General features: G+C 35.7%; 1 protein-coding gene across 1 annotated transcript in view; it reads left to right on the top strand.

Annotated features, from left to right (window-relative positions):
• Positions 1-11,064, top strand: part of LOC116512309 (desmocollin-2-like) — a 37,563-nt gene extending 26,499 nt beyond the window's left edge. Inside the window, 14 exon segments of the mRNA XM_032222741.1 lie at positions 1,333-1,375; positions 1,378-1,492; positions 1,494-1,576; positions 1,579-1,588; positions 2,465-2,560; positions 2,562-2,602; positions 4,175-4,256; positions 4,258-4,334; positions 4,337-4,384; positions 4,476-4,712; positions 6,355-6,414; positions 6,417-6,481; positions 7,991-8,260; positions 8,937-11,064. Of these exon segments, the coding sequence (XP_032078632.1) occupies positions 1,333-1,375; positions 1,378-1,492; positions 1,494-1,576; positions 1,579-1,588; positions 2,465-2,560; positions 2,562-2,602; positions 4,175-4,256; positions 4,258-4,334; positions 4,337-4,384; positions 4,476-4,712; positions 6,355-6,414; positions 6,417-6,481; positions 7,991-8,260; positions 8,937-9,134 (1,425 nt within the window). The 3' untranslated portion in view covers positions 9,135-11,064.
• Positions 11,065-20,947: the final 9,883 nt, after the last annotated feature.

Below are 20,947 nucleotides of genomic sequence, written 5' to 3'. Positions count from 1 at the left end.
AAGATAGGGTGGTGTTACGGCTGGATCCATCCTTCATTCCCAAGGTGTGCTCCTGCTTCCATCGAGCCCAGGAACTGATTTTGCCCAACTTCTGTCCCAGACCCTTCTCAACCCATGGGAGAGGAAGTGGCACACTCTGGACGTTAGGAGGGCTCTGAGGATTTACCTCAGGAGAACCAGGCCAAACAGGAAATCCGAAGCCCTGGTTGTCTCCCTTCCAACCAGGATCCCTGGTATAAGGTAACTCCACCACGATCGGCAGGTGGCTGCGAACCTGCATTGCCACTGCTTACCAATCGCAGGGGTTACAACCACAAATCATATCACAGCCACTCCACACGGAGTGCAGCCACTTCCACGGCCTGGGCCACACAAGCATCCCTGGCCGAAATCTGCAGGGCAGCCACGTGGGCTTCCCCCTCTCCCTTTGTTAGGAACATAAGTTGGACTCCGTTTGCCTCGGCAGAGGCCTCGGTCGGCCGCAGGGTGTTGCAGGCGGTTCACAGGGCAGGACCCGTGCCTCAACAGGCCTGAGTGGGGGACATATGGCCTCAGGGATCTCCCTCCCTAGGGACGTGCAGCTTTGGTACATCCCATTCTGGATACTCCTCCCCCTCACTATGGAGAGGGCGTTGGTACTTACCTGATACACCTCTTCTCATAGTGGGGGGAGGAGTATCCTCCTCCCTGACTAGGTTTGTACAACTAAGTGTTATGTTCATTGTTTATATTGTTATTTAATTATGTTGAAGACTAAGACAAAAACAACTGAATCAAGAGTCTGGAGTGAATGATGCAACGAGTCGGAGAGAGCTCTTCGTCATAAAACTGGGCAGGCTCACCTCCAGGGGGCGGAGCCCAAAGAGCTTATCTGACTCAAACCAATCACGAGAGGATAAGGTCAAACCCATTCTGGATACTCCTCCCCCACTATGAGAAGAGGCGTATCAGGTAAGTACCAACGCCCTTTTTGCATGAGCCTGATCTGAAATTATTCATTAAAGTCAAATGAGACTAGGATACTTAAAAAAATTAATGGCATTCTAGATTAGCACTGTTAGAGATTCTGGGTCGCTGTTGGTTCTGAGTTTGTTATATTAACGGAAGCATAGAGATGAACATTCTTTCTTCAACAGAATTTATAATCTGCAAAAAGAAAGGAGAGTGAGATTTGACTTTGCTACCTGTCTTTCCTAAACCTCAATTATTGCAGGATTTTTTTTTAATGTTGGTTTTTAATGCTTTTTTTAAAATGTTGGTTTGTACTTCCATGATTATAACTTAGAATGGAACTCTACTAACTTGTAGCAAATCTTGTAATATATTTTCTAGGGTCTGGACTATGAAAAGACCAAGGAGAGAAGATTAGAGATTGTTTGGATAATGAAGTCCCTTACGCTTTAGCACCGAATTCGGGACCAATTTCTACAAGTACTTGTGTTGTTGTTATTAAAGTACGAGATGTGGATGAAGGGCCTGAATTCCATCCTAAAATATATTTTGGATATAAAAGAATGTTTGAAAGCTGGAACACCGGTTGGCCATTACTCCGCAAGTGATCCAGAGACCGGAAATAGTGAGACATACGGTATTGTACTTTGTGGCTTAATTCACTTTCTTGTCCTATTGTTACGGACAAATGTTTCTTTTAAGGAATTGTAGGCATACTGTAGAGTAGAGATTGGCAAGTTTCTGATGCAGCTGGAGGACTGGAAGGGTTTGTTATTGCTGGAAAGCTAATGAGATTACAGGATGTGACAGAGGCAATTTGGGTTTGTGTTAAGAGTGAGAATGGAAGTAGCAAATTTCGAAAAGACCAAACTGCTTCCACTTTCATTCTTCAAATTGTTTAACAGACTTCCGTGATCCAAAATTTAGCTTGGGATTGGGAGAAAGTTTAAGAGTTAAAAATCCAGAGCAGGGGAATAGGGGTTAGTGGTGTCAAAATGGTGTGCATGATTGGATGATTGAGACCTAGATTCCCCACATTTGGTTGCACAAATATGGTATTCTGGGGATTAGGGTACCCTTAAAACCCTGAATTAAAAACCTCATTTTCAGATGATGCTTTTCCCTCCTCATCCTATTAGGGAGATTATATATGCACTTCTATTGCTGTTGGCATATATAGCTTTACGTATATAAATCTGCATATATGTATATACAGATCTGATAGCCTTATTTTCCTATTAACATATTTCCCGAATACCAGTGGTGGGTCAAATTTAGGAAAACTGTTGTTCTGCTTCATGATATTTGAGACAAATTGATGACAAAGATTCAAAATAATTATTTTTTGCCTATATAATCATAAAAGTAAACTCCTGAATTAGCTGTTTTGTGGAATTGATGTAATGCTACATTTGCACGAGCCTTTTTTCCAAGTCGTTTAAAGATATCTAGGATACTGAAGAAACATTTCATGTGTTTGTTTCTAACATGTGCTATTTTTCCCACCTTGCAGTTACAAAATAATAAAGGACCCATGTAACTGGATCACCATGAATAATGAAGGTCAGATCAGCACCACTAAAATGTTAGACAGGGAAGCACCAGATTTAAAGTTATCAATGTAATGTAACAGTTGCTGCAGTAGACCGAAGTGAGTAGAAATGCCACAAATCATATATGTTTTAAGTCACTTTTTGCTACATGTTTATTATGTTTATTATGATTTTCTATGAAAGAAATGTCAGGAGTATTGATGAGAAACCTAAAGTAAAGCAGCATATATGTCTATTTTTCAAATGTATTGGATATACAAATAGTCTGTACAAACTGCAGTTGCGACTGGCAACACCATCACTAAGTGATATGGTTAAGTAGAATCAAAGATACTAATTTAGTCTCATTTGCACAATCACACTTTCAAGTCAAAATTTAGGCTTGTGAAGTGAAAGTCAAAAGGATGTAATACGCAGTGGCACCAGTTCTTTCATTACCACCAAAGTTCTCTATTCCTGTATATTTACACCATTTACTATCATCCGGCATTCCTGTTCAGGTATTCTTTGACAGTATAGGTAATTACACCCACAATTGGGACCAGAATTTGGGTTGTTAAGCAGGTAACTACTAAGTGAGTTGCACCCAATTTTAGGACCTTTTGCCATAACTGCTGTGGTGGCGCAGTGGTTAGAATGCAGTATTGCAGGCTAATTCTACTGATTGCCAGCAGTTCAGCAGTTTGATTCTCATTGGCTTAAGGTTGACTTAGCCTTCCAAGGTTGGTAAAATGAGGACCCAGATCATTGGGGCCAATATGCTGACTTTGTAAACTGCTTACAGAGGGCTGTAAAGCACTGAAATATAAGTTTAAGTGCTATTGCTATGTCATGGTCGTTAAGTGAACCTGGCTTCCCTTGTTGATTTTGCTTGTGGAAGCTGACAAGGTTGCAAATGGTGATCATATGATCCTGGGACATTGCAGCTAATGTAAATATATGCTGACTGTCAAGCATGTGTTCATGCAACTGTAGAGATGCTGCAATAGTCATAGGTGTGAGGTCTGGTTGTAAGTCGGGTTTTTTTCAGTGCCATTTTAATTTCAAACTTCAAATGAATGTTTGTAAGTTAAGGCCTACCTGTACAATGTTTCCGCCTCATTTCATTTAAAAAAAGAGAATCTGCCCCCAGTGTGAAAATGCATAGCAAAGATCGAAGTTCCATATTATAGTTGAAATAAGCCCAACCAATTTTAAAAGATGTTCGTAGTATTGCTATTTGTTTGTTTATTTATTTTTGTCATATGTACAGGTGTTAATTTACTTGGATTTGGACAGAGCTACATGCAGCATGTGTTAATACCTTTGTTAATGCACCTTGTTTACATGATATAGTATATGACCTTCTCTTGGAATTTGCATAACATTCCCAGTCTCTATGTGAAAAAGAGATTGTCTTCCTTATATTGTGAATGAAGCCAATTATACATTCTTATATTGATTAAGTCATACCTTTTGCAATCAATATATACATACATACCTAGAGATCATATGCAAAATTGAAAAGTCAACCTGAAAAGCGTTGTGAAATTTTAGATGCAGTATTCATTCCTTGGAATTAGCTTTTCCTTTGTTTAAACTTGTATTTAGCTCACAAGTTCATCATGGTTAGCCTTGAATTATATTTGGCTAGGGAGCTTCTATTTCTAAAATTGATTCTATTTTTTCAGGTGGCAAAACAGGCACTGGAACAATTGTAGTTAATCTACGAGATGAGAATGATAATTACCCAGAAATTGTTCAAAAGGAGTATAATATGCAGAGACAGAAAACCAATTTGTCTTACTGCTGTGGATGCTGACATAGATCCTCACACAGTTCCCTTTACTTTTCCATTCTTGAAAGAGACACTCAAAACTGGAGACTAACTCAAAGTGATGGTAGGCAATCATTTCTAAAATCTGAATCTTTTACAATTGACCTAATACATTTGAAAAATTTCACTCCTTTTTAATATTTTTTTTCCTGCAGACATCATTTTTGAACCATCCGATGCTTTAAGCTATGGCCAGTACATAATTCCTATTGAAATATCTGATAATGGAGGCAACAAAGGGGTTTCTGAAATCAGAGTTTCACTGTGTGATTGTACAGTTCCTAAAGATTGTGTTTACCCACCAAGAGATATTTTACCACGTCAGCGCTCAGATGTTACTCTTGGTATTTGGGCCATCCTTGCTATGATTTTGGGATCACTGCTGCTATTGTGTAAGCTTACTTTTTCTTCTTTTGACATATAACTGAGCTACTAAATTATGGAATGCTTTTGACATCTTAAGGTTGCAAATCAAATTAGTTGATTTATGTATAATTCAACCCTAACCCTATATAAATTTGTCCATTAAAATATTTGAAGTAGGTAAAAAATATTCTGACTGTACTTCAAATCCCACCAAATCCCACCAGGCTCAGCCTTCTATCCTTCTGAGGTGGGTAAAATGAGGACCAGATTGTTGGGGGGCAATATGCTGACTGTAAATCGCTTAGAGGGGGCTGTAAAGCACTGTAAAGTGGTATATAAGTCTAAGTGTTGTTGCTATTGCTATTTAGATGCTCCAATACTGAACCCTGATTTTGCATGCCTCTGTCTTATCCTAATGCAGGAAGGTCAGCATGGAATACTTAGGGCTGTAGGGAAATATGTTTTGATGTTTAAGAAGGCTGTGTTTATTGCATATTTATCCCAGTCTTCTCTTTCTATCACACTTTTCTTTATATCAACATATAACAGAACAATTTAAACATCTGTAAAATTTAAAAAAATGAATTCATAATTTAAACAAACCAGAGATTGTAAATGACGTTAATAACAGCTTCACCAGTCTGCTGTACTTCACAGTTGAGCAATTTTCTGCTTAAAAATCTTTAGAATTTCTTTTTTCAGTCAATATAAGCATTTACTTTTATTGTACCGGAAGCACTATAAATCGGGGCCAACTATTATTATTTAAAATGCTTCTGAATCTGGATTGACCATGAAGATAGATTTTCGGTTATTCTTGTGATGAAGGTTGTTGAAACTAAATGTAGTTATATAATGCTGCACATAATTGGCCATGTTCCCGATGGTAATTTTTTTAATTTAGAAGCTGAAAAGTCCGCTCCCCCCTTTAAATCAACTTCAGGCCTTTTGTTAGAACAAATGATTCCAAATTAGGAGCCTCTGTGGGCCAGCCAAATGTTAAAACAGTAAATTTCCTTGCACATTGAATGCATCGGCAAGTTTCAGCCTGCATCTTTCCTCTACCTGTTTGCCAAGGTGTCCTCGTTTGTTCCCACGCCTTGGAAAAAATAAAGGAAGGTGGTTCCATTCATCCTATAGAGAAACTCTTGTTCTAGGGTAGGTAGACCACATTAGTATACAATGGAACAGTTCTCTTTTTGTCTTCCCGTCATAGTTTGAATGACAGGAGAACTACCAATAGCTGAAAGTTTTATTGTTATTTGCAGTGGCAAATAATAAGCTGCAAGTTTATTGCTTTTAAAATTTGGCATGATGATAGATAGCATGCAGTTCCTGGAGACTTAGAGACAGAGAGTGAAATGGCTGTATTAGAGGGAGACAGAGGAGATAACACTATCTTTGATGGATAGTAGATGTAATAAATATTACTAACAAATCTGCTGATATTGAATTAATATTAAATATGAGCTGCGGTGGCGCAGTGTTTAGAGTGCAGTATTGCAGGCTACTTCTGCCAGCTGCCTGCAATTTGGCAGTTCAAATCCCACCAGGCTCAAGGTTGACTCAGCCTTTCAGGTGAGTCAACCTAGTGGGTAAAATGAGGACCCAAATTGTTGGGGAAAAAATGCTGTTGCTATCTCTTTACTACTGGTTTTTGTCCTGTAGTAATCCTGATTACGCTTTGTGGATGTTTTGGTGGTGCACCCATGGCTGGCACTAAGCATGTTTTGATGATTTAGCCAATCAGAATTTAATCATATCTAATACTGAAGCACCTGGAGAAGAAGTGATGGTAAGTCGCATTATTATGCTTAGCAAGTGGGCTTGCGATCAGTGCCGGTACTTAAGGTTTTTCTGAAATTCTTGTATTGCTGATTAATTTAGAATTTATGGGATGGATACCAAAGCAGGAGGTTATTAAAACAAGTACTAGGACTGTAACAAACGGCATCACATTTACTTAAATTATCCCTATCTGCCACAGTAAGGCCGAGTAAAGTGGCAGATTTGGTTGGGTGGCCTTTACAGCCCTGTTTTTTTTTTCACCCTCCACCACCAGAATAAGCATCTAGAAAGGAAGGTTAGATAATGAGGATTGGCGAGTAAGCACTGGATGCTGCTAAGACAAAAGAGAAAATAATTATCCAATTGGGGTTAAAGCTGGAATTTTGTTATTTCACAGCTTGCAAGAGTGATAGGGCCAGCTTGTCTTAGTAGCCTCTTGTCCAGGTGTTAATAGAAAGACACATCAGCCACAGGGCAATGTGGGAAAGGAGAAAGTAAAGAAGAGTAGAAATATTTTTTGAAAATTATTTAAACTTCAGCTGCGTATAAATAGCCTTCTCAAATCCTGAATCCTTTTTTGCAATAGAGAAATTTTCAATAGTAGAAGAGATCTTAAACAGCCCCTTAAAATATTATAATAATAATAATAATAATAAATAATAATATAATGACAGTAACAACCACAACTTTTGTGACACTACTGATGCAATCTTGGGTTCTTCCTAAGGATCTTGGAGATTGGGGGCAATGTCAGCTGTGATATAATTCTTACTCTTTACAGTTCCTGGAAGGGAAAGCCATAGCTTTGTGTGTGGGATTCAACAAAATATTTTGTAATATTCCCGTTAATATCATCAGCCTTTTTTTAAAAAAAGGACCATGGCTTTAATTTGAAAAGCAGATATTTTCATTTAATTCTTAAATTCTGAGTATCAACTAGATTCTTATTTGCATGGGAGTCTGCTATTTCAATAGAATTATTTTAATAGCTCAAGAATAATGCAAATATGTTACTTTCTAATGCATATACTGCCCTGTTTTAAATAGAATTGGCCATCCTGAGCAACATTTTCAGTTTTGGCCATTAGATTAATGGTTTTCTGATTGTATATGGCATTGAGAAAAATGCAACATCTATTTATACTGGATTATGATTTTTGAATCAAAATTGGTATTCTGCCATGGGTTGTATGTGATAACTTCAAGTATCTATGCAGCCTGGTAGAAATGAGATGTAATAATTTAATCTAATATTATAGAACTTTCCAGATTCTGTCATTCACAAAGGTAATGAAGATAAACAAATTACAATTACTTGCAATTAAGCAAATGCAGGCATGCTTAATAAATTGGTCACATAGTAAATCTACACATTGTAAATGGAATATCTTGGGAAAATGTGTATTTTTTTTTCTACAGTTCTTCTAATATAAACCAGCTGTAAAATAATATCTAAATCTTCATTGCTTTCTCTTTAAACATTCTAAAAAAAGCTTTGCCATTTCTCCACTTTCAGGATCCGAACATACTTCCTGTGAAAACAGGAAACATAGTGACGTCTGATCACGGGGTTGGTTCTGGAATAAAAACTGGGGGACAAGAAAGTTTCGAAATGGTCAAAGGACACCAGACCATGGAATCGGTTAGGGGGCAGCACACCTTGGAATCTGTCAAAGGAGCGGGGCATCATACTTTAAATGGAAAAGGATATGGGCAGTCCATGATTGGATACCTACAGATACATTATTCAGAATGGCAGAATTTCACACATCCTCGTCTGACTGAGGTAAGGTTGCTAACCAATTTCTTCAGCATGTATTTTTAGAGTTAGACTTAACTGTCTAAATCTGTGGGGTGAAACAGCCTGACAAATTATTTGGGATCTCACTGAATTCTCTGAATAGAGAATTCTTTATTGTATGTAGAATCTTCTTTTTAATTACCTTAATTAAATCTGGGTATACTTGAAATATTTTTTGCTTTGTTTATAAATTATATTGTTTAGAAAGATTGTTTATTTGGACTTGGGCTTTGTAATGTGTGTTTGCTTTGTTTTGTTCCCACCTGTCCTACTGTTTGCTCTCCTTTCTTTGACCCAAATAAGTGATTTTTAAAAATTTGAAAGTCCTTGTTGTAGAAGAGGTAGGTACACATGTCAGTAATAAATCTAAGCCAGCATGATCCACTAATTTATATACAAATATTATTTAATTTTATTTGCAATTGCTTTAGAAATGCTAAGTTGCATATTTGTGATCAGTGGGAATCTGATTTTTTTTGTTAAAGTCTTCATAGATTGAATGATATAGACCAATCATGTGCATTTTTTATATATAGGAACCCATTAGAGGACACACTCTGATTAAAAATTAAACATTAAAAGGTAAATCAATGAAATTTTATGGCATATGTTGTGGTTAGTTTAAGGAAACAAATGACCTTTTTTTCTTTTTCCTGTGCAGAAAGTATATCTGTGTGGGCAAGATGAAGAGCATAAGCATTCCGATGACTATATTCTTTCATATAACTATGAAGGAAGAGGATCGCCAGCGGGCTCTGTAGGCTGCTGTACTGATCAGCAAGAAGAAGAGGCACTTGACTTTTTAGATCAGTTGGAACCAAAGTTTAGGACATTAGCAGAAACCTGCGTGAAGAGATAGATGACAGAGTGGAAAACCATCACTGCTATGCAGAATAGCTGTTTCAAATCTTGAATACACCAGATTTATGTTTCTTGTTTTTCCTGTAATGGGTGTGGTGAATCAAAAGTACATCCTAACATTAGGTTTGTCAGGACTAAGGTTTCTATGTCTAAACTTCAGATGCTGCGTTCTATTTCGTTTTAGACTCTCTTTAGTTGTCATGTCAATCTGTAATTAACTTGCTTCCCAAATGCAACAGATTCTCGTTTTATTATTTTTCTGGATTTCATGGGGATTATTTCGGGCTGACTACCCATAATTTTCAGGTTTCAACCATGATGACTAGGAATTTTGGGAGCAGTTCTGTCACATCTGGAATATCCCCACTGGGGAATTTGACCGTAGGAAAGTGAAGTTCATTATTTCCTACTTTTAGGGATTATGTTTTATGCTAACTATTTTTGCCTGAGTTTCAACAGCTTTCTTTAATTTAGCTAAAACTTTAGCTTTATAGAGAGAAATGACAAAAGATTTCAGTTATTAATTATTTGCATCATACAGAAACAAAGATTCTGTTTTCAAAACAAGATGCCATTTTTTTCCTGTAAGACCTTCCTTTACAGTCATATAACCTCTAGCTTTTCTCTATTTTTCTCCTTAGCAAAACACCCAGTGTTTTATGATCACTGAGCATAACTGGGCTTTGTCATCTTTTTTAGGATTTGGAGTGTGGGTTGGCAAGGGGTCTTTGGCAAAGTTTGGTTCCCCCCCTAAGCCTGCTAATGCTTTCCTCTTTTATGTGGATGTTGTTCTTTTGACTAATAAAGATATTTTAACAAAGAAATTGCTTATATACAATGAAATGTCTGTGTTAAATAAATCTTTTTAATTAGATAATACACAGAATGAAAAGCAGAAATGATTTAGTGTATAATCTTAACAGTACAGCTAGCATAAAGGAATGTATTTAATATCATTGCAGAAACAAGCATAGAAGTGAAAATGAAAAGTGCAAAGGCAACTATTTTCTCCAAGAGTTTAAATTAATTGCAAAGTGTTATTTGCCTTGTTGTTCACCCAAGGACTACTGTTATTCCTTTAGTGTAATTTTTAATCATATCATAAGCCAAGGTAAAACTTGGAGGTGGAAGAACTACTATATCAGCACTGCATTTTGTTGTCTTTCATCAAAAGTAAAATAGAGAGCCAAACTGGTTAAGGGACAATGTATGCTGACTCTCCATTTCATGTAATGAATCATGCTTTGCAATTTTTATGCGTGAACTAACATGATCCTTATTATCCTGGTGTAATATAGATTCATGATATTTGTATACCTATAGTTAGATAATTGGAGAAATGCGTAGGGTACTAGAAATCTATAATCATAAAAAATGACAAGTATATAGTATTTGAAAGTACTTTTTTATAGATTGAAGCTTTATCTTCACAGGTGTAGCCTCAAATGGAGTTGGTTCTAGTCTTCCTTAAAGAAAATAATTGGAAAAATTATAACCCATTTATCTAATTAATTTCAGTTAAGGTGCTCTAAAATATTTGAGTCCAGATACATTTTACAGATCTTTTAATAAGAGATAAAGTTCTGATAGGTAATAGGTACTAGTGAATATAAATAGTTTCAGAAAAAGGTATTCTTGCTATTGCTGTTGTTTGTACTTTGGGTTGTATTAATATGAACATTTAAGTGCATCAATAGGAAATGACCAGGTCTGATATAATTGGATATAAAAGCACAAAATGTTGTTACTTTTAATGCACCTTATATCTTAAATATTAAAAGAAACAACTCAGAAAAATAAGAAATAAATTATGGATCAAGGTTTTACTAAACAACTTGAACCCAATTTCTGACATTTAATAGTGTTTTCTCACCATCCATCCCATATGTGACCAATGTTCCCTCTAAGCTGCATGGCAGCGCGGCTGCGCATGTAACAAGAAAACACTGCGCAGAAGTTTCAAACTGCCGCGCAGTGTTTTTTAATATCTTAAAATATGACTGAAAATATCCCCCCTCCCTTCTCTCTCTGCACCGAACTCTCTCCTCCGTTTGGTGATTGGTGAAATCAAGGAAGACTCTGCTCGGAGACGGATGACGCTGCAGAAGGGAGAATTCCCATTGGTCCTCTGGGGCTTCGTTGGTTCCTGGGAAAACGCGATTCGCTGGTTGTACCCTGCGTTTCTCTGCAAGCGGGTTCTCAAGCATTGCATTGTCTGAAGCCCCGTTCTGGACTCAGCAGTCTTTCTGCGATCCCTTCGCTTTGCGGAGAAAGGGAAGCAGCGGGGAGTTGGACTGCCTGAGCCAAAGGGGTCCACGGGATCTTGAGACTTGATTTTTGAGCAGTACCAATCCATTCCACTCTTTCCTTTCCCTTTCTGTCCTTCTTCTATCTTCCTTTTCTTTTTCCTTTCCTTTCTCTTTTCCTTTCTCCTTTCCTTTCCTTTTTTCCTTTCCTTCTTTTCATTTCCTTTCCTTTCTCTTTCCTTTCCTTTCTCATTTCCTTTCCTTTTCCTTTTCTTCTTTTCCATTTCCTTTCCTTTCCTTTCTTTTCTCCTTTCCTTTCTCTTTTCTTTTCCTTTCCTTTCTCCTTTCCTTTTTCCTTTCCTTTCTCCTTTCCTTACTTCTTTTTCCCTTCTTTTTTCTTTTCCCTTCCCATTCCCTCCCTTCTTCATCCTTTCTTTTCTTCTTTCCCATCTCCTTTCCTTTTTCCTTTCCTTCTTTTCCATTTCCTTTCCTTTCTTTTCCTTTCCTTTTTCTTTCCCATTTCCTTTCCTTTTCCTTTCCTTTTTCTTTTCCTTTCCTTTTCTTCTTTCCCATTTCCTTCCTGGCCCTCCCCCTTCCGTCCCTCCTTCCTTCCTGGGGGTCTGAGGGAGAAGGAGGGGAACATTTTCTTCCTTGCCCCCCTCCCCAACATCTGCTCTGATGCCAATTAAGGCTAAAAAAAATTCAGGTGCTCAGGCATGAAAATGTGCCGCTCAAACACTATACTTTTCTGTACAAACTGAAAAAAATTTAGAGGGAACATTGTATGTGACCACTTAATCTTATTAAGCCATGCTCAAAGCAGTGTAACAATTTAATAGTAGCTGCATTTTGCATTGTTTTAGTGTGATAGGCTTTACTAATTTTAGCTTAATGGTATGTTTGTAAACTAAGGGCAAAAATAAATGTGAACTTTAAAAGATTAGGTACAAGCAAGAAAAATAGATTTTATTAGGGCTTCATTCTTAGCTATTTTTCCAGAGATAATAGAGAATGGATTACTTTGTAAGTTTTGAAAACTTAAAAAATGAAAGTTGTCGTAATTATTTAATTAACATATGCATCATTTAATCAAAAATGCTGGGTGGGAATTCTGTGAATTCTAGTCCAGTGTAACTGGAGGGTGCAGTATTTGGTAGCTCTGTAGTAATCCATGTAAATTTTAACTGTTACATGACTATAACCATTGAGGATGGTTGTGGTTTTCCATATTTTGCTCCTTTCCCTTCCCCCCAGATATATGACATTTATAATTTCAGTGTATCCTCTTCATCATAACTATTATAAAAAATAAAACCCTTGAGAATAATTTATATTCTAAAAAATGCTACAGTGTCTTAAAATGGCAATTAGATTTGAATTTATTCCTCCTTATCAAACTTTTGTTTGTGCCTGTGTTACCAGTAGTTCATTGAAACTGAAGTTCAATTTTTGTCAATTTAAAAATTATCATTGTAAAAAACTATGGCTGTAATTTAAAAAGAAAAAGAAAAGAAAATAATGTACTGAGTATGAAATATAAAATAGAAATTCAGAATCAGACTTGGTATAAATAAAATTGATAAGAACACATGCAGTATTGTTAAAATAATGTAACGGGGACTGAGAAATTTTCAGTTAAGCTTTCTTGGTCATAAAATTGGCCCTTGGCTTAAGCCAAGTGATTTCTGAGCCCCGTAGTTGTAATATAGGGATAATAGTATTGCACTGTATTTGAGGTGCTTCGAATGTTCAGGCAAAGTTTTGTACATACGTATATTATTAGAGATTCTGGTTTTAAGTAGCTTAGACATGGGTTTTCTCTGCTTTCCTCTTTTTATAACTGCATAGTATAGGCAGTCCTCAACTTACAACAGTTCATTTAGTGACCAAAGTTACAACAACACTGAAAAATGTGACTTATGGCCCCTTTTCATAATTAAAACCTTTGCTGCATCCCCGTGATCATAGGATCCAAATTCAGATACTTGACAACTGACTCAGATTTATGACGGTTGCAGTGTCCTGTGGTCATGTGATTACCTTTTGCGACCTGAGAAGCAAAGTCAATGGGGAAGCCAGAGTCAATAACCAGTTACTAACTTATCAAGTGCAGTGATTCACTTAACAACTGTGGCAACAAAGGTCGTAAAATGGGACAAAGCTCACTTAACAAATGTCTCACTTAACAACAGAAATGATTTCAATTGTGGTCAAAAGTTGGACTTCCTGTACTAGCAAATTTTAATTATGATATTACTAAGACTTCTTCATTGCTATGGAATGCAAAGATATTAGGGTGTCCGTATTTTTTTTAAACAAGGGATGTTTTTATCAGAGGTCAATAGCAGACAAACCTGTTTCTAAAAGAGAATTGTTGGTGGTTATCCACATTTTTTTCCCCTATACAGCAATGCTGAGATATAGATCAGGCTAGAATGGGTCATACACTTTCCCCTTCTATGCATTTTTGGCAGATTAATAAGAAAAATCTCCCTTAAAAGAATGTTAAAAGTTGTAGTAGTCTTTAATCTCTCATTTGGAAAAAGGTAAAGACAGAAGTAATGCTTGTTTGAATCTTAATGTGTAAAGTTGAAATTTTATGTATTAAATTACAAAAATATAGTTAAAAGTATCACAATTTACCAGCAAATATGTTCCAATTTAAAATGATTTGTTCTTTTTTGAAACTGTTTCTAGTTGTTTAAATGTACTGTGTAATTTCATATCTTAAAAGCATTTTTACATGAGCAATACAATGTCTTTTGTGTAAAAATAAAGATAACTTCTGTAAAACCTGCTTATTTCTTTAATGTTCTAACTAACGTTAACTGGGAAGAATCGATATAGTTTGAGGTTGTAGTTGGATCTTATTTATTGCTCAGCCTTTACCATTTTTCTGTCTACAATGCAGAAAAATAATTAACAGTCAACATCCTTTAAAGTGTTGCAAAGTTGCTCAGTTATAATAACTATGATGCGCTTTGAATACCATTGTCAATCAAAAGGCATTTAACAGAGAAAATGCAGAAACAGTTTTTACATGTGAGTTGATGAGTGAAAAATCCAAGCACAGAGTGCACAATGTGAACCTTTTCTAAGACTTTCTGATTGTATAGATTTTTTCAGCTTCAGTGATGGTAGATTAAGAATAGAGCCAGAATGGCTGTTAACTGTTATAGGGTTTGATTCCTACACAGAAACATTTTTAAATTACAATCTTCACCAATTACTACATAGCAATTTCTGTCAATTGTATTTCATCCTTGATTTATCAAGGATTACGTATACCAGCTATATTGTTTAGAAAATTTTATATAAAATGATTCAGTAAAAGCCATCTGCCTGCAAAAAAATTATGACGCAAATCAGATTAAAAGCACAATGTACATTTATACTAAGGCATTTTTCTAAATTATTTTATTCCTGCCCTATTTCACTGGAGTTTTAGATGCTATGCTTTGGAATATCACATTCTCTCAGATCACTGAAAATCATGGTTGCTTTGACTTTTTTCTTTCAACAAATGTTAAATTAAATACAATATAGATACATCTCAGATTAGCTAATTACTGTGATCCTGATCAGTTCATAGGTGGTTGCAGAGTTTTATCACCTTATACAGTTTCAGCTGATATATCTAGATAAAACCATTCCTTTTGTCATTTTAATGATCCTAAAGGAAATATAAGGGAGAAAAAAAATTCTGGGTGAATGATCTGATATTTATTTTATTCATTCATAAATTTTACTAAGATTTAAGGAATCAGCCATCATAATTTTGAGGAATCATTTTCCTGTTATGGTGCACCAAGATTATAAACGCCGGTTATTTAAAAAAAACCAAATTATTTGGAAAATATCTAGTGAAGGGGCCCTTTGTTTTACAAATCAGATAAAATAGCTCTTTTGAAGTATAGTCTTACATTAAAATGCTTCCTATGGAATCCATGGAGGAGGCTTACAGTCCTTATAGGGTAATTTGAAGGACTGTATATGTATATTTTTCCATGCATTTATTGGGAAAACACCAGATAAGCACCAGTTAATATGAATGAAGTAAAATGGTTTTGCACACCGAGAACATATTGCTGGCAATTTAGTTACCTGAAATTAGTTCAATCTTATTTGGCCAAAATGCAATCTTTGTCCTTGATTCTAAGAAAAGAGCTGAGGTCAAAAGATTTAATTGTTAAATTATGTTTAAAATATTACGTTTTGTTAAAAGGTGATTGCAATAAATTATTTCAGGTTTTCATTTGCTTTTGGGGCTTTTGATTTGCTTTTTTGTTTCATGCTTGTTTTCTCTTTCAGTCAGCAATATATATCTAATTGCTAGTCATAGGTGATTAAAAATAGGTTTTAAGATGCTTTTCCAACACTGACTAAAACAGGATTGGAAAGTGTAATAAAGAGGTGATCAAAATTAACCTGGGAAAAAAGGGTACCCTAAATAGAAATTTCCAAAGCAATATTTGTATTTTAAATACATTGGCTGAACATTGAACAAGTTTGGTGTAATGGTTAAAGCATCGGGGTAGAAATTTGGAGAATGGATTCTAGTCCTGTCTTAGACACAAAGAAAGCTGTGTGACCTTGGGCCAGTCACTTTCTCTAAATCCTAGGGAGGAGGTAATGACAAAACAACTTCTAGAAAAACCTTGCAAAAAAACTGCAAGAACTTTCCTGGCAGTTTCTGAGAATTGGACAGAATTGAATGGGGGGGGGGGGAAGTACATGCTACAGTTGACTAAATAATTACGTAAGCTGTATTAGGACTTACCCTGATTAATTATTTTCCTTTGAATGTACTCTAGTATCATTCATGATTTCTGGAGAAAAAAAATCTACATAACAAATGAAAATACATATATGGATAAACATCCAGATACTTCCCATAATTCATTGGTAACTAACTTCTATGTTATTTCACAAATGAAAATCTAAGCAAATCAAAGGGCAGTAATTAGAACTTGACCAATTACTAAGTTCTTCCTAGGTTATGGAAAATCTTTATTTCCTATATCAGTGATGGCGAACCTATGCTACACGTGGCAGAGGTGGCATGCAAAGCCCTCTCTGAGGGCATGCGTGCCATCACCAGTTGCACTTGCAGGTTCTGTTGCGCACATGCGTGAAGACTAGCTGGCCAGCATACATAACAGAACCCAGAAGATAATGGCTGCCCAGTGCGCATGTGCACCAGCCAGCTGCTCTCTTCCAGGTTTTGGTGGTCCGGCATGCATGCGCTAACACACACGCACTCCTGTGTTGGCACTTGGTGCCAAAAAGGTTAACCACCACTGCCCTATATCAATGTTCTTTTAAAACGGGTGGAGGACAATGGTCCCTTTACCACCTGGGGACTTTGACTGCCAGAAGTTCTAAGCCAGCCATGCTGGCTCAGGAATTCTGGGAGTGGAAGTCCACAAGTCATAAAAGGGCCATAGGTCACCATGCCTGCTTTAAAGAGATAAAAATGATAATCATTCCATGTGCTTATAATAAATTGTTAATCTGACTTTTGGATAGCATAGTAAAGGACATATGTTCTTTGCCTTTCTCTTTCTTGGCTCTCATTTTGTCCTAAAAAAGAAATAGCTGGTGAATGTCTTGAACAGTAAAAAGAAAATAATTATTTTTATGCAGAGGTACCTAATAAAGGAAGAAGGCTAAGAACAAAGTATTGCTGCAAAGACTCCTGGAGCTATTGTCCTTCCATTAGCAGACATCTTAATATTTAATCATTGCATTGTTTTGCTACCAGGCTTGGCAAATTGAGAAGTTAGCATTTGTAGGTTGGCAGGCAAGGTAGTGGTCTTTTTTTTGAAAAGTTTTTTTATTGTTTTAATTGAACAAAAACAAAAAAAGAATCATCCTTCATTACATCTTGTAGAAAGCGTGTCGATTGGTTACAAATACATTTTGTGCGTTTCTTCCACAATCATTACTTATACTTCATTCATATTGCATTGTACATTTTATATCAAAAATCTTTATGTATTTTACTATCAATGTACCACAATTCTCATTTAACTACAATTATTTAATCGTGCTTTTATCTGAAATCATTGTATTTAAAGACACAACCACCTACTGGCATTCATTCGCAATTTCAATAAGCCTCCAATAACATTACACCTTTATAACATATTCTGGAAAAAAAAATCAATAAGATATCTAAGCATTTCCCCCCCTTTCCCCCTCAACTCACTATTTAAAGCTTGTATCCAATTTGCTTTTACCAATACATGTATATATCATTAACATTATCCATTAACATTTCCTTGTTATTGTGTAGTTAGCTAAAAATTATGTACTATTTATATCACATCTCTCATCAGACCCAAAAGAAATTACACCTTTATAACAAGATCTAAACAAAAATTTATTAATAAAATTTAGAGGACTTTTCCCCAAGTCCCAATTAACAATTTATATCCAAGTTACTTTTATTAGTTAAGGTTCTCATTTCATTATTGTTATCATAGTTAATTATATGTTAACAAATAAACATTTAATAACAATCTACAAAATACTAAAATTCCTACTTATTAATCACCAAAAATTAACTTTTTATCATCAACTTTCTTATCAACCTGTATCTTTCCAGTGGCAAAACAGTCTTATTTCTCTTGCCAGTTGTTGTGTCAATTCTCTTTTTAACTCCTTTATAAAGTTTTTATAAACTCTCCGCACTTATTGCTTGAAAGATCGCTCAGATAATCTCGCTGCCTTTGAATTGTTATTGAAATTATCTTATCTTTGGTTGTCAGACTTATTTCTGAAAAGGTTTCTCTTCTTAACTCCATCATTATCACCTTTTTTTTCTTCTGTATCTTTAAAACTGGGATAAAGCTCCAAATTGTCAAATTCACTTTTCCATCTTCCCTTCTTTCCACTTTCACCCATATTTGCTCATTAATAAGTTCATCTATTGTCTTGTCTTTATCTTCTATATTTTCATTCTCTTCTTTAATTTTTTGGGTTCCAGTCCCATCATCTTTTGCTGTGAGAACTATCCAACTTCTTCTCAAATCTCCCAAATCCTTCCAATATATTTTGAATTCCAGCCAGGATATTTTGAAATTTTAAGGTTTCCTCATCTGCATATTGACCCATTTTTCCAAAAAAAGGAGAAGGAAAAAAAGGCATCTGATAGCCACTGCCACTCTAGCCTTCCAAGACTCTTTTGTGTGTGTGTGTGTGTGTGTGTGTGTATGTATATGTCTATGTATATGTATATGTATATGTAATATGTATATGTATATGTATATGTATATGTATAAGTTCTTTTGTAGTCTTCAAAGAAGAAGGGTTCTATCTTTTCTTTTCTTTTCCTTCCCTCGCCAAAATAGTTTCCAAAAGCACCTGCGAAAACAATTCGTGCCCTTGGCTCTTTATCAGATTTTGTAAGCAAGTTGCAAACCCTTCAGTTACAAAGTCAGTGAGATCAGAAGAAAGAACAAAAGATACATTGTTTCAAAAAAACCCTCCAGACTCTGACTTCCGAGTGGCAGATTCCACTTTTTCATACTTGTCTCAAGCTTATGGAAAACAAAGGTCTTTAATTGTCTTTATGGAATTTAATAACAAATGGTAGGAAGAATTGTTAAAATAAAAAAGAAGGTTTTAGTTCAACCCAAAAAATAAGGTGACAAAGAATAGAGGAAAAGAAAATCTATCTGTTCACTTTAAGAGGAGAAACAGGAACATTACAGTCACTTCATCCACAAAATATTGTTACAAAGAAAAAGCAAAACTTTCCAAGGCAGTCCAATAAAAATTAAATTCACCACTTTATTCTTTTACTTAAAGGACTAATTTATCTTTAAAAAAAGTTTCTTTGGGCAATCTTTCTTAGAATAGAAAAAAAAAACCCTCACCAGATGGACTCACTTTAACTTCCTTCCTTCTGGAGCTGTCTCCGACTTCGTCAGCCTAAGGTAGTGGTTTTTATTAGATATGGAAGGCATAATTCTACTATCTTGGAGAAATTATCCAGAATCTAATCAGCAGCAGTATATAGGTTCTTCTTGATGCAGATATGCACACAGGAGCATAATAAACACCCATGAAATCCATTTTGTTCTTGTCAAATCTTCACGCTGCTCTTACCTAGGCAACCTTTTTTCAAAATAAAATAGAGCAGGTGATTTAAGCCAAGATCTCTAGCAAATCTCAAGGTGAAATATAAAGCATTTAAATACATTGAGTGAAAATGTTGAACAATAAGTTATATTTGTATAACTCCAATGAGATTTTGAACTGCCATTTTCCATCCAAGTCCAAGCACTGTTGCTTTTCAACAACAGCCTCAAGCAGACATTTCTATTAGCAGAACCATGAAAAACTGAAAAGCTTTATTCAACACAAATACAATAATGGCTAACTATTCAGCATAAATGGATTGAAAAAGGCAAAGAAACTATTTAATTGGAATGTGAGCAATTCAAATCCAAGCTTAAAGTGGATAAGGACTGTCTCCCCTCTCACTTTTTCCCCCCTCTCTCTTTTTTTTTCCTACAAATATATTGAGAGTGAAAGGACAGATGAACCTTATGAGACTCATGATAATATGTTTGGTATATGAGTTTTGAAATTAAGCTAAAGGCTGCATGAAATAAAAGTAAAGGTCTACACTATTGCTATTGCTATTGCTATTGCTATTGCTACACCATAACCTTTGCCCGCTATGTTTGAAGTATAAGTACAATTTTTGCACTATATTTGCATTATGCAATAACTTTTTCGAGGGACTCCAAACTATATATCCACCATTATTCTAAAGCATTTAACTTTTCATTATAGCTTTCATGTGAACAAACAGAAAAAGTCGCACAGTACTGTTTGTAACTGCAATTATAGAAATGTCATTTCATGCATCAACCCACATTCCTTCAGTTATTAATTTAGCTGTATAACTAAATAGGTGGGGTGAGTCATTTGTCCCAAGGGACCATGGATGATTGGGGAGGAGAGGCAGTGTGAGTCACTGGAAGTTGTTGTATGCTGACTGTTTAGTCTGCCCAGCAATACTAAGATACTTGCTGCACACGAGTCAATCAGCACTGAAATGAAATTAGCTTGCCCATCAGTCTGGCTTTTGGCATGAGATGGATATAAAATGAGAAAATACCAGCTTCTTTTCGCCTTAGTGGCAAAAAAGTGACATTTTAAAGAAAAGTATAAATTTAACATATGTTCTTGCAAGATTTATATGAAATTGCAAATCCTGCTCCTCAATTTGGACAGCTAGAAATGTGCAAATGTTATTGTCTAACTTTTGCATCTTTAATTAAAGTTAAACCGGAAAATCAGTTCAAAGACTGCAAACATCTCACATACTCTTTTGTTGTTGTTGATGAAAATTCTCAGTCATTCAGGTAGAGTTGTCTGGAAGTTGAGCATGGCAACTAGACTTCTTTTTTTTGTTGCTTTGAAAAGTTTTGCTGCTTATACAAGTAGCTTCTTCAGTCTGAGCAGTTGATTATGTCTTCCAGGGAGTTTCATTTCTCACCTAATGTGGTTTTGCTTATTAAGTGACTAGACAGAGAGTTATTGGAAT

This window comes from Thamnophis elegans, chromosome 8 (assembly GCF_009769535.1).
Source record: "Thamnophis elegans isolate rThaEle1 chromosome 8, rThaEle1.pri, whole genome shotgun sequence".
NCBI lineage: Eukaryota > Metazoa > Chordata > Lepidosauria > Squamata > Colubridae > Thamnophis > Thamnophis elegans.
The sequence above is the reverse complement of the archived record's forward strand: the minus strand, read 5'-3'. Positions and strand labels throughout refer to the sequence as shown.